The sequence below is a fragment of the Manacus vitellinus genome, unplaced genomic scaffold (assembly GCF_001715985.3).
Source record: "Manacus vitellinus isolate BGI_N305 unplaced genomic scaffold, ASM171598v3 scaffold_34_pilon, whole genome shotgun sequence".
NCBI classification, from domain to species: Eukaryota; Metazoa; Chordata; class Aves; order Passeriformes; family Pipridae; genus Manacus; species Manacus vitellinus.
This window is the reverse complement of record NW_021940488.1, coordinates 70,310-82,908: the sequence shown is the minus strand read 5'-3', so window position 1 is coordinate 82,908 and position 12,599 is coordinate 70,310. Positions and strand designations below refer to the sequence as shown.

Genomic DNA, 12,599 nt, shown 5'->3' with positions numbered 1-12,599 from the left:
TTCGTGAGTGCCCTCTGGGAGCCATGGAAACAACTGAGGAGGAAGGTGGTCAGAGCAGGGGATGGTGACTGTCGCTGGAAGGAGACCCTAGGCCCCAATTCTCCTCAAGCACTTTCTCCTTCTCCAGGTTTTTTTGTCATCAGAGGAGCACTCTACTAAGCCATCAGTGGGCAGCATCTGGTTGTTGTTTCCCTTTAAGTAACTTCTGGATTCAGATCTGCAAGATCTACTGAAACTACTGTCTTCTATTTCTGCACTAGATAATGAGGTCTTTAGGGAAAATTGTGAAGAAGATCTAGTCATTACCTTTCTGAAAGAGGAATTCGCAGTTGTTTCCCATTTATCTTCCTTTCAATGCTGAGGAGAGAGGATCTGCCTGAAGCAGGGCACCGCTGAGCAGCTGCTGCTCTTCCTTTGCAGAGCTGGGCTTCTGGAAAAGCCATTCACCTCACAATACCTCATGGAAAATGTTTATTTATAAGATGTGCCCCAAACAGTTTTAACTGGTAGGAAAATACAAGTGTATTTCAAAGCAAGGAGAATATTTGTCATATGCTCTTATGGACACTTGGAAGGAAAGGGTATCTCCCCCCAACACCTCTATCCCCATCCCCTCAGGGGATAAAAGAAGACTTATTCCAAATGCTGCTGTCTGCAGACAATGGAAATTGGAGGTTCTAAGTACAGACACAAGTTCATCCGCTTGGGGATGGGGACTTGTTTTGTTTGCAATCTGTGGTGACTGCAGTACAGACCTCAGCTCTACTGTCACTTTGGACTTGCCATTTCTAAGTTTCTCTTTTGAGGGTATGTTTTTTTTTTATAAGTCTCGAAAGTTCTTTGAGACAAAACAGTACCTTATTGCTTTATTCCTGAACTAAGATACCCCTGGAAATCATCTTAGTGACATGCATGATTAACTTGCAGTTAAATACACTAATGTTAATATCAGATTTTTGTGTGTATAAAGTTGTCAGAGTAAGAAACATGAAAGTAATAGCTGCATGTACAACATGGGTACTCCTGCTTACAGTGTTTGGTCAGAATTTACCTCGTTTTTTTCACAGGTTGTTTTTCCCAGCCTGGTGTCAAGAAGCCAGCCAGGGAGAAACCCTCCACCTCACACTGTTTCTCTATTAAACACCTTGTGTAGTTCTACAGCTTATTTTGATGAAATTTGTTTAAACCTCTGCATGAACAGAGAATTGCCAAGTCTCTTCTGGAACTTTCTATGGCTTCATGACTGAGGCTGATTAGAACATCACAAACACTCATTTTCTCTTCTCAAATTCACCAATTAATTCTGAATAAAAAAGTCAAGAGTTTCTTTAGATAATTTTCTCCTTCTCTATACAGTCCTGACTTATTCCTGTAGCATACGACCCTATTTGCAGGGCTTTGAGCCACTTTAAACATAAAAAGTTAACTTAAAAAGATAACCATACTCTGGTGTCAACTTAGTTATTCCATAACTTAGAGGTGTGGTATATAACTCAACAGTTATATACCTTTTTGATGTGGATGGCAACCAATGTAGACCAACCCTTTCCTGCCTTCACTGCATTTATTAGCTGTGAGCAGCAGCTGCTAACCAGCCTCACATTGGACTGGTCAGTGAACAACACAGAAGAACTCGTGTGTGTACTTAGTGCCTCCAGTTTCAGTTCTCTGCAGGCAGCTGCTCTTGGAATAAGTCTTCTTTTAATGCCAGGCTTCTGACTTCCTCTGGAATTGCTTTGAAAGGCAAGATACCTTGTTTTCTTTTGTCCATGGAGTTGCCATTTTTTCATGGAAAGATAACAAGAAGAACTTGTGAAGAACTGCTGGCCAAGAAGAGAAAGAATGGTAGCTATTTAGTACGAGAGAGCGAGAGCGTGGAAGGAGCCTTGTGTCTGTGTATTTTGTAAGTACTCTAATACTGATTTTTTTAGCCAGTTTTCAGATGGATCCAAAGGGAACATTCATCTTCTCTAACTCTAATGGTTCTTCTCTAACAGACCCCAAGGGAGTGTGTCTATGCATTCAAGTAGTGCCGGTCATCTTAGGCTTCCTTTACAGTAAGTGGATAGAGGATGGAATTTGCAAAAAATATTTTATGTAACAGACAATAAATGAACTGTAATCTGTTGGTGCTGGTCTCTCTCTGCAGACATTAAGGGGAGCCCAAAGAAAATAGCTTAGCCTGCCAAAACATGTTAAGAACCTTACTCAAAGTAACTGCCTCTGTAATGATGAGTAAACAGCATTTTAGCACTGTTGAGAGACTGAAAAGTCTCATAGTGTGCTACAAAACACTTCCTTCTTTGTAGAATTTCTCCCTGATGAAAGATTACCCTTGTGTTTCAAAGGAATTTTACCTGAAATAAGAATATAAGCTGAGACAGAAAGTTACAAACTCCTGTTTGAATTCATATGACAAATCCACGGACAAGATGGGCATAAAAAATTGCTACTTCTAGTCCTTAACTTTAATTACTACAATTAAAATTTTATTATTTTCTTCTCCTGTAGGGAATAGCACTTTTATTTCCCTGTCAAGAAGGTTGTTTTACACTTCTCATATATAATTGATCTGTTCCTAATGTATTAAAGTTTATAAATTAGAATCTAGGTCTTTCCTTGCTTGAACCTGTGAGGTTTTACACTTTCCATGAGGATGTGTTTGAGCGTGACATCAAAAATTTTTAACAGCACATCTAATTAATTCAAAAATACAAGAAATTGTTTTATCAATGACTAAAAATGCATTTCTTATGAAACGAATCAAAGGAGAAGGGAGAAAAAGGGAGAGAAAAACGTAGTACTATAGGGTTGGTAGATAGAAGAGAGGAGGTCTGCGCAAGGACAGAAAAAGGAGAAGGGAAATAGCAAGTGGGGGACAAACAGAGCCCTCAGGGAGGGAACTATGGGAACCTGCTTTCACTGTGGTGTGGAATGAGACAATGTAGGGGGTGAGAGGACGACAAGGAGCGTGGGAGGGAATGGGCTTGCGTACCCTGTCAGAAGGTACAAAAGGGACAAATGTCCCTTTTGGGTTTTTTTGCTTTGTTTGGGTTGGGCTTTTTTTGTCTGCTTTTTTTTTTTGTTAAGGGCAAGGTAGATTTAACTTGTGATATCTTGCAGACATGCTTTGGTCTGTCACAGTGTGATATCTAGGCAGGCGTGCAAAAAACCATGTGACTTCCAGCTTGCCTCTGTGGGTTTTTAGTGTTAAAAACTAAGAGAACATTAGTGTTTAGTGCATTTGACTGTAACTCATACATTAATAAATGCAATAGTTAAACTGAAGGAGTGGCAGCAGTGGTGTAACAGGTAAAAGCAAGGCCTATCTTCAGATAGCACGTGGGATGGTAACAGTGTGTTGGCTGAGAATTGCCTCAGAGACTGGACTTCCTGGCAGTTCAATAGTCAGAGGAAAGCAGACCTAAAACTGGGGGAGATCAACACTGAAACTCTCAGTGCTGTTTCAAGACAACTTCTGGATTAGAATTGCATCTTGAAACTTTGCTTAGCACCTGACATGGTTGATGCACAAACTGATGCACCTTTCTCAAATTAGCTGATCCCTGGGCAGAGATCCTGATCCACTTGCAAACAACCAACCTTTTTTTGTTCTCTATTATTGGGATATGGGGAGGAGTGGACTTCCATGGAGAATCTGGGAGTCAGAATGGTGTGAACCAATTCAAAAGCATCTCTTCTCTAACAAATCATGGTGCACAGCTCTGCTGATACATCTTCCTCCACAGCACACTGTCATTTTCATCCAAAACTGTCCCAGGTCTCTGACAGTGCCTCAGTCAAGATCTACTGCACTTGCTACTGCTTTCCTTATGATTCAACATCATTATCCTCTCACCTTGATTTTCTGCCACTGGATCTCCCCTGTGCCTAGGCCAGGTAATATTAATTTGTACTCTATTACCAGCTCTTGATAAGCATTTAGTAGTTAATGTGGAAACAGAAGTTTCCTTTCTAATGGTAGTTTCATGTTTATTTAATAAAAGGTACAGTAGCTAAATAATATCCAGGCAGTAACCTTTTAAAATTTAGATGATCGGTAAAAAATGAGTTACAAAAATTACCAGTTTCTGGTATTTTTTTCTCACTTCTCTGTCTTTGTTCAAAAAATGAGCACTTACATTCATAAAGTACTCTTAAGCAAGGAACATGTGGATTTCCACAGGTATATCAAGAAGAAAACATGCATCCTTGTGATACCACTCTTTGAATTAAAATAAATCTATTATAACTGGAAGCCTTCTCCTGATCTCAGTCCAGAGTAACTCTTTTTGCAAAACAAAGCAGTTTATTTCAGGGTAACTCTTTATTTATGTGCAAGTCCCCTGATACAGGTTTTCACCCTAAGATTCTCCCACTCAAGACAGCTCAATTCACTTAGCCACAGCTAAAGTTCTTTCGATGAACACGCATACCAGTTAAAAGAACTTGTTTTCAGACACTGCTCCCCGCTCCCCAACCCTCTCACTTATTTGTGGTGTACATCTTTTTGCAACTCTGCTGCCTTTTTTCATCACAGTCACGATCTTGAGTTCACCTCTTGAGTTGCTGCCACCGCAGTACTTGATAAAGCTTTAATTTTTGCTGACAAATTACATCCAAAGACATCAGTAGCCTTAGTGTTCAAACACCTGCATGTTATTAAAAATAACAGTAATTAAAAACCTGGGAAATATAAAGGAAGAACAATTTTCTTAGAAGTAGGAGCAATGCAGTAATTTTCTGGGTCCTGGTGACTGGAGGCCGTTTTCTACTAACATCTCTCCAAGAATTCAACAGCTTTCTTGTGATAGAATATCAAAATGAAGTTCAGGGAGATATCACACTAGAGCAGGATAAGAAGACAGATAAGAGGAGATGATGTCTGTGGAATCAAATTATGCTTATAAAAGGTCTGTGTTTTAGGTTTAGTTCATAAATTCTTGGAAACTCCTAGTTAGAGTAATCTTGTATTTCAAGATATTAAACCTTCACTCATTGTGCAATCTCTGTTTTTTTGCAATCTTCTGCTTTGCTTTTCTGCCTCTGTCTCATTGAATTTTACTGCACAACTTCTCATATCTGTAATACTATCTCCTGTTTGAAGATATCTCTAGTCTTGCACTTAGTTACAAATGTGGTGTATTATGTATACAACTATGTTTTTCACAGCTTTGAAAACCTCGTCTACACTTACCGTATCTTCAGGGAGCACCAAGGATATTTTAGAATACAGGTGAGTAACTCTCATTATATACCTAGAGATTGCACTAAAGATCTTAAATTTTAAAAATCATAGATTAAAAGATCATAGTTGATCAATGATCATTTTAGTGTATGATAATTTGATCTATCATAGATCATAGATTTAAAAAAAATACATAAACACAATACCATAGAAAATATTTACAAGTTTGCTTTCTTCTCTACTCATTTCTTGTCTTTCTGATGTTATATTTATTATTACATATGAGCTCAAAAGTAGCTACTGTTTTTGTAGAACTTCCTTATAATCTAAGCAGATCTATTATTTATTAACCAGTTGCTTTCTGATTTGACCATTTCTTTTTGATATCACTGAAGAAAAATCTATCATTTTTGTTACTTGCTCCTGTTCCTAATTAGCTCTTTCTACTTGAAAGCTCTGCCATCGCACACAGCATCTCATAGGGATCTGGAATATTGCAATGATCTTTTTCATTTAGAGGATCTATAATTCTGTGTGATTGTGAAGCACCTGAAGTGATGAAGCAGCAGATAATGCTGCTTATTCAAGAAAAGATAAGTGTAAGAGCAGACTACTGCATCAATCAAATCCCCAGGCAATGTGAGAGGACGCCCATAAAGCTGGCTCCCTACCCTGCATGTAGTAAGACAGCCAAAAGGACTGCCAACAATTAAGTAGCATTTAAGTGGAACGAGGAAATCACTTCATAAAAAACATGCCAAGCTCTCACAGGCTGGTAATTTATTGCTTATTAGTGGTTTTCCACTAATGTATGAAAGATGCAATTTGCCATGAAGAAGAATGGTTTGTTTAAAAAAATAGTATGTTTTGGACTATAGCCATGGTAGCGGGGTTTGCTGTCATTCCTACCAGCAGGTAATAACTCAGACACTTTTAGTTTTTTCAAACCCACTTTTCTTTACAAGGTTTTGCCAAGAATGTGAAAGAAGAGTTTTGTTCTTCAAAATTTTAAGTCAGATTGTTTGGGCTTACTAAACTAGACTGAAATAATATACTGATGGTGGAGGAGAGACTGTTTGGGGGTTTTTAAAGGCCAGATTCAGCCACGAGCTTTCTAGAGTGTGGTAGTTTGTCCCCATCAGCAGCTAAGCACCCCCACAGCTGCTCATTCCTTGCCCTGCCTAACAGGGGAGGCGGGGGGAAGAGAACATGAAGATCAAAAGTGAGGAAACTCCTGGGCCATTTAAATAGGTAAAGCAAAGTTGTGCATGCAAGCAAAGCAAAGATGGAATTTAGTCACCCCTTCACATCAGGAGGCGGCCACCTCCTAGAAAACATCATGTAAACACAATGTTTACATGAGAAGACAAATGCCATAACACAAACTTCTTCACTTTCCCTGGGCTTTTATTGCTGATCACAGTGTGGGATGGGATGGGATGGGATGGCATGGCATGGCATGGCATGGCATGGCATGGCGTGGGATAGGATAGCCCTTTGGCACATTCAGATCTGCTGTCCTTCTGTGTCACCTCCCAGCATGTTGCACACCCTCAAGCTACTCACTAGGGAAGCAAAATGTGAAAAAAAGAACAATCTGAAGGCTGCATGAGCACTGTTCAGCAACAACCAAAACATGGGTGTGTTATCCACAGTTTTAGTCACACTTTCAAAACACAGCACTATCCAGGCTTCTACAAAGAGTGTTAACTCCATCCCAGCCAGATCTTGTACACAGAGACAGTGGCACAAAGTCCATACAGGGCTGAATGAAAGATAAAGGATGCGGAAAACCAAAGAAAATAAAGACACGTTTCTTTGTTAGATGGTGAATTAACTGAATCCACAGCCCCGTTCACTTTTAATGAGGATGCTTGCTGTGATTAGAGCTGATTGATGTGCTCACTGTCTGGCCCTGAAGTCACCAGCACTGTAAAGTCTGAGTACAAATTCCTGTGGGGCTGTGCCATGGAAGCAGTTCGGTCTTGTTGTATGAACCCACACTTCAAAAGCAGGCTGTGAGAACATTGTTGCTCCCCTAAGGAGTACCATTCTCCATTTTTAGCCTCAGGAGTCTCCAAGGCAAGTTACAAAGCTGGACAGACAATAAACCCCTGCCTGATACTGAAAGCTGGGGGCTTTTGTACGGATCCTCAGACACATCTGCCACCACTGCACATGTCCTATACTTGACAGTGCTGACATTTTGTAAAAGTTTGGCTCCTGTTTGTTACATAGTTATTTAAATACAACATTTTAAGTGAGAACTAAATATGTTATCCCTAAACTTATGCTCTAAGACCAGTGGGGAGTGTGTAATGCTGTCTCTCTTTGGTGCTCTGCTGTTGTGGGTTGCTGCAGCCCACATCTACACCAATATTATAAATGTATGCTCTTTTGGGGAAAAAATAAAAAAGATGAGGGAGGTTACTCTCAGTGCCAAATCAATGCTACCAAACAGGTGTCCCAAGTGTTTTAAGGACAGTACAATATTCTGTCACCAAACCTGTTTACGAACAGGTCCTTGGTAAATAAGAAGCAACCTATAATTCCTTTCATTTAGGGGACTCCATGGGAAGGACAGTTGCAAACAAACTTTGTTGTCTTTTCCTTGCAGACTTCTGAAGGTGCTCCAGAGAGGATCTTCAGAACATTAAAGGACCTGATATATGCTTTTGAAAAGCCAGATCAAGGACTAATAACAAACCTCCGCTACCCAGTGAAGAAACAGAAGGCCTCGCAAAGAAGCCAGAGGTTCAACTCAGGAATAGACAAGGTTTATAGCGGTGAGAAATTTAGCTCTGCCTTTGTGGGTTTTTCTAAGATGACAGCTTTGACAGGTTTGTGGTAAATAGCTGCTAAATGTCCTCTCATGTGGACAGAAGTTCGACGTTCTCCCTTCTCTCTTATGTTCACTGAAAATGGTTATTCTTAGCTCACAGGTCACTTAAGCTACTTACCCTCATCCACTACAAATTAAAAAATTAAAATTGTGAGAGATACAGAATCATGATGTTGCCCACATCTCAATCCCTCATGGATGTTGACATTTCTAAGCTAGGGAAGGCTGAGAACCAGTTTTACCCAATGTGGTTCTGCCGAGGTGCCAGCAGGCCCTTGCACTTCACTGGGACTTGAAGCTGTCCTTTACCTTCATTGTCCAGGTTCTAAGCTATTTTTACATGAAAAACTAACTCAGTTATTTCTGAGACTAGGGGGGGGAGGGGAGCAAGAAAAAAAAAAGAAGGAAAAAAACCAGTCATCTTGTAATTAATTGTGATTTGTATTAAAATATGACTAATTAATAAGCATATAGCCTGGTACTCAGAATCACAGATTTGGAACCAGAGAGTTCAGCCTCTCATTGATCTTCTTCTGCTAATTTGTGCTCATGAGTCTCAGGTGTAAGACAGGGATATGATATTTCTACATGACAGAATTATGGAAATAGATGCAATAAAGGTGCAGGTTTTCATAAAACTTTAGAATGTTCTATAGCCCCATGTCAATCCAAACAGCCTTGTTTTGGGAGGAATGACTGGACATGCTATTGGTAACTTGCCAGTACCCCTCACACACCTCTGAAAGCCACTCTTCATGTTACTGCTGTGCTGTGCTCAGCTGCAGCATCCATCAGGCCACAGGCTGAAAAATAACCCTGAAACTGTTCAGTGTCCTCTGACTGTGACAAGAGTCAAAGCCAGGGAACACGTGAGCAAGGGAAATCCTTTCATTAAGTACCATTACTGTAAAGGAAACAAAACCTATAAGTCTCCAATCTGCTGTGTGATTTACATCTCACGCCTAACAATAGCTCAGTGCAGTGGTGTGGGGCAGCCTCTCTGTGCTGCAGTTACTGCGTTTTTTGAACACAACAGCCCTGCAACAGTCCTGGCGCTCCCTGAGCCCAACAGACTGAGGGAAACAGCAGCAGAGAGGTATTTCCCATGTCTTCAACATCACCTTGTCACCTGCATCAGAAGGCAGATAGGCCACATTTGCTCTAAAAACGTTTTTATAGTATCTTACCGTTGCTGCTCTGGGGAGCTGGAAAATACTGCAGTAGCATGGATATGTTTTTAGGAAATATCAGGTGTAATACATATTTTATTGTCTGGTCCTGCAACAAGGATTTTTCTAGTAGATGCACAATGCTCTGTTCTGGACACATAGGGAGGAAAACAAACCCTTTCATTTCACTGTCAAAATATTTGTGGTTGTCCATAAAAATGGAGGCTATTAGAAATAATCCAAGTACTTTGGAATTGTTGTTATTCAATTTTAATTTAAATTTCACTTATCCAGCAGTCCAAACTTTCTCCTCAGAACTGCATTATTACGTGGTCACAAGGGGAGCTCAGGTTAATGTCATGATGGATCCCCCTGAAACACAGGCACCTCACAACACACCGCAGTGCTCCCCAAAGCAAGCACTGTATTTTCCTGTCCCAGTCCCTCATGTTGCACCAGCAGCTGGCTTTGCTGCACATGTGGGACTGAGCGCTCCAGTGCTACCAGTGGAACACCTCAAGGGACTGGAGTCACGATCCTGGTGGTTGGAGATTTCTGAACTTTTGTTTTCTAGCCTAGGAACAGCTTGTCTGAGAGTGGCTGCCTGAAGAGCAGTAAGTTTCCATAGTGGAGTTTTGAGTCCCAAGCGTGCAATTTCTGCTTTTTCCCTGGCTTCTCAAAAAGCATAATAAATCTGAACAAAGTGTAAGAGAGAAAGGGTTTCTTCAGGCTCTCCTGCCTTGGTTGGGATGAGACCTTTTCTCCTGGGTATTTATTTAAAGAAGAAAGGATGTGTTATGAGATAGTCACAGATATCTGGGCTATTGATCTGATTTACCAAGTATGAATGATTTCCAACATTTCACTGCTCCTCAGGAAGAAGGGGGTCTCACACGGATACAACTGTTTATAACAGAGCTTCATGGCTCAGAAAAGGCAATGCAGGATTTGCCTCTGTGTGGGCTGCTGGCAAACCCAGTCCACAGGACAGGGGGCCTAAACATTGACCCTGCAACAGCAGAGAGAATAGTGAGAAACAAAATTGAGTTACTGACACCCGCCCTGCCACAGACCACCCTGCTTACTGGGGCCTTTCAGAAGGGCCACTTGCAATGACAACATCCTGTTTTGTTTTTATCTAATACTTTACAGAAATTGATGACGCCGATTATGTCACTGTCTTACCGTGAAGGATCTGTGCCTGACGATTTGGGAAGCTGCCATTTCAGGCTGTGCCACAGTGCAGTGGATCGGCTGGAGAGAGCTGCCAGCTGGGCATCCTCTGTGGGTCTTTACCATTGGAATTACTCTCTTCCTTTTGCAGACTGTCAGAGCAGCTGTATTTTCTCCCATTAGATCCAGTACAAGCTACTATGTATTTTTGCTCAGCAATAAAAGAATTATTTTTTATAACAGACACACACATACGTAGGAAGGTATCTGTGTCCAGGTATGTGTCTTTTGGGTTTTTTTAGCTAGAAAACTGTCCAGGATGTAGACTGCTAGAGTGAATATTCTGTTAGAAAGCAGTAATATAAATACAATAAATGAATGTGCATAAAGCAGTAATTTACGACAGAATTGATATGTGGTGATAAAATCCATAAATGCAAAAACTTCTACTGACATTATAAGATGCTTTAAGACCCCTAAACTCTATTTTGCACATGATTCATGTTGCCTCGTTGTATAATTGGATAGTATTTCATCAACATCAAAGAATACTAGTAATAGTCTGTAGTTTGGAATAATCCAAATTAAAAGAAAAATGCTGTGTTAAATCCATGCCATAAAGAATTAATCAACAAAATTAAAATGGTTTGAAATACTTTTAATATTGGGGAATGATACTGGAAGATTACAAGTGGAGTGCAAATTCTACATGCATGTCGGTATGAATGCATACAAGTGTTTAATAGGTACTGTACGTATGAGAACGCTTATTGCATTTAATTTGCTACTGCCATTGGCTCTGTATTATGATGTGTATGTGTTTTTTTGGTTTTTTTAAATATAAAAATTTGCTTTAATACTACACCTAATTTTAAATATTTAATAAACACTTTTGTTCTGAAGGTGGTCTGCAACTAACAGCCAAAGCCGGAATTGGAACGTATGTCCTGACTCTCCCAGTCACTAGTACACACTCTCTCACCATTTGAGACAGTGAGGAAGATATTTATAGTGGTTGTGTGTTTAAGATCTTTCACAAATTATTTATGTATTTTAATGGACAATACTAGTCACATTTTTTTTCTGTTATGTTTCTTTCACAAGAAAGGAACTTGTCAAAGGAATTTCAGTTCTTTCAGTGCTTAAGAATTAATTATTAATTTAACAGTGCTAACAGTTTTTGGTGCCAGGCTCAACTGGTACTTATAGCATGAAGGAGACAAAAAAAAAAGGATATTAATTGACTCTGGCATTGCCAGAAATACTAAAATATCTGTCCAAAACCTTATGAATTGAAAAGAAAATAGTTGTCCATGAAGAACTGTACTATTGGACTGAAAGAAACCAACTCTTGCTCTGTAGAAGTGCATACACTGATGTGTCTCTATTTTCAAAATTGAGCAACCTGTCTGATAGCTGGTTATCACAGGTATCAGACTGAGCAACTGCTGTGCTGAGACACTCCACCTCCAGCAGCCTAGTCTTTAACAGAACACAACACTAGTTTTTCTGAAATCACAGTCTCAGCAGTCCCCCACGTACTCAGTCAGTCTCACCGACGGTCAGCTCGGGGAAAAGGCTGAGTGACAAGGATTCCCAGCCTGCGCCTCATGACACTGACTGTGTGATTCCTGATGGCTGGAGAGGGAACAAGGGGCCGGGCTGTGGTGCCTTTTAGCTGGCAGCTGGCAGCCGTGTTTTGGACTTGGATTTACAACGCAATTGTGGCTGCAGCTCCAGGTGCTGCATCTAGGATTGAGGGTGGCTCCAAGCCCACCCTCTGGTCACTTCTCAGGCATTACCTCTGAGGCGATCAAGGGAAGCACAGAGCATGATAAGGATAAAGGATTTAAAGCAAGAAAAAGAGACACAGAATGAAATTTACATTACGATTGACATTACATTATTCACCAGTGCTTTATTGCTATATGGCAATGTTTATCCTGTTAACAGTATAAGAAAATGAGGACAACATACACATTCCTGCACACATTTGCAGGCAACACATATAGCAGAAAACAACCCGTGCCTGAGTTGAGAAAATATGTTTGAAAGCTTCACGCAGCAGCATCTACTTTGCAACATCCCAGGGGGGTGCCCGTGTGGAGACGGCGGGGGAGAGAGGGCGGTGGTTGAGCGGTGAGGTGGCAGACCCTGTTGTACCTGAAGAGTCAAAAGGTATGAGAACGTGGTGTAAGAAATAACATGCTGTAAGGAGGGCATGAAC

General features: G+C 40.5%; 1 protein-coding gene across 1 annotated transcript; it reads left to right on the top strand.

Annotated features, from left to right (window-relative positions):
* Positions 1–1,754: 1,754 nt before the first annotated feature.
* SH2D1B (SH2 domain containing 1B) lies at positions 1,755–10,543 on the top strand. Its single transcript, XM_008920866.3, has 4 exons — positions 1,755–1,903; positions 5,173–5,236; positions 7,806–7,974; positions 10,352–10,543. Exons 1-4 carry the CDS (start codon positions 1,770–1,772, stop codon positions 10,387–10,389), a joined length of 405 nt encoding a protein of 134 aa, XP_008919114.1. The 5' UTR covers positions 1,755–1,769; the 3' UTR covers positions 10,390–10,543.
* The last annotated feature ends 2,056 nt before the right edge of the window (positions 10,544–12,599 follow it).

Bases quoted from the DNA above. Each gene is read 5' to 3' on its own strand.
- SH2D1B (XM_008920866.3), top strand. From the start codon at position 1,770: ATGGAGTTGCCATTTTTTCATGGAAAGATAACAAGAAGAACTTGTGAA. The intron at 1,904-5,172 runs GTAAGTACTCTA...TGTTTTTCACAG, and splicing joins GCCTTGTGTCTGTGTATTTT to CTTTGAAAACCTCGTCTACA. The intron at 7,975-10,351 runs GTGAGAAATTTA...AATACTTTACAG, and splicing joins AATAGACAAGGTTTATAGCG to AAATTGATGACGCCGATTAT.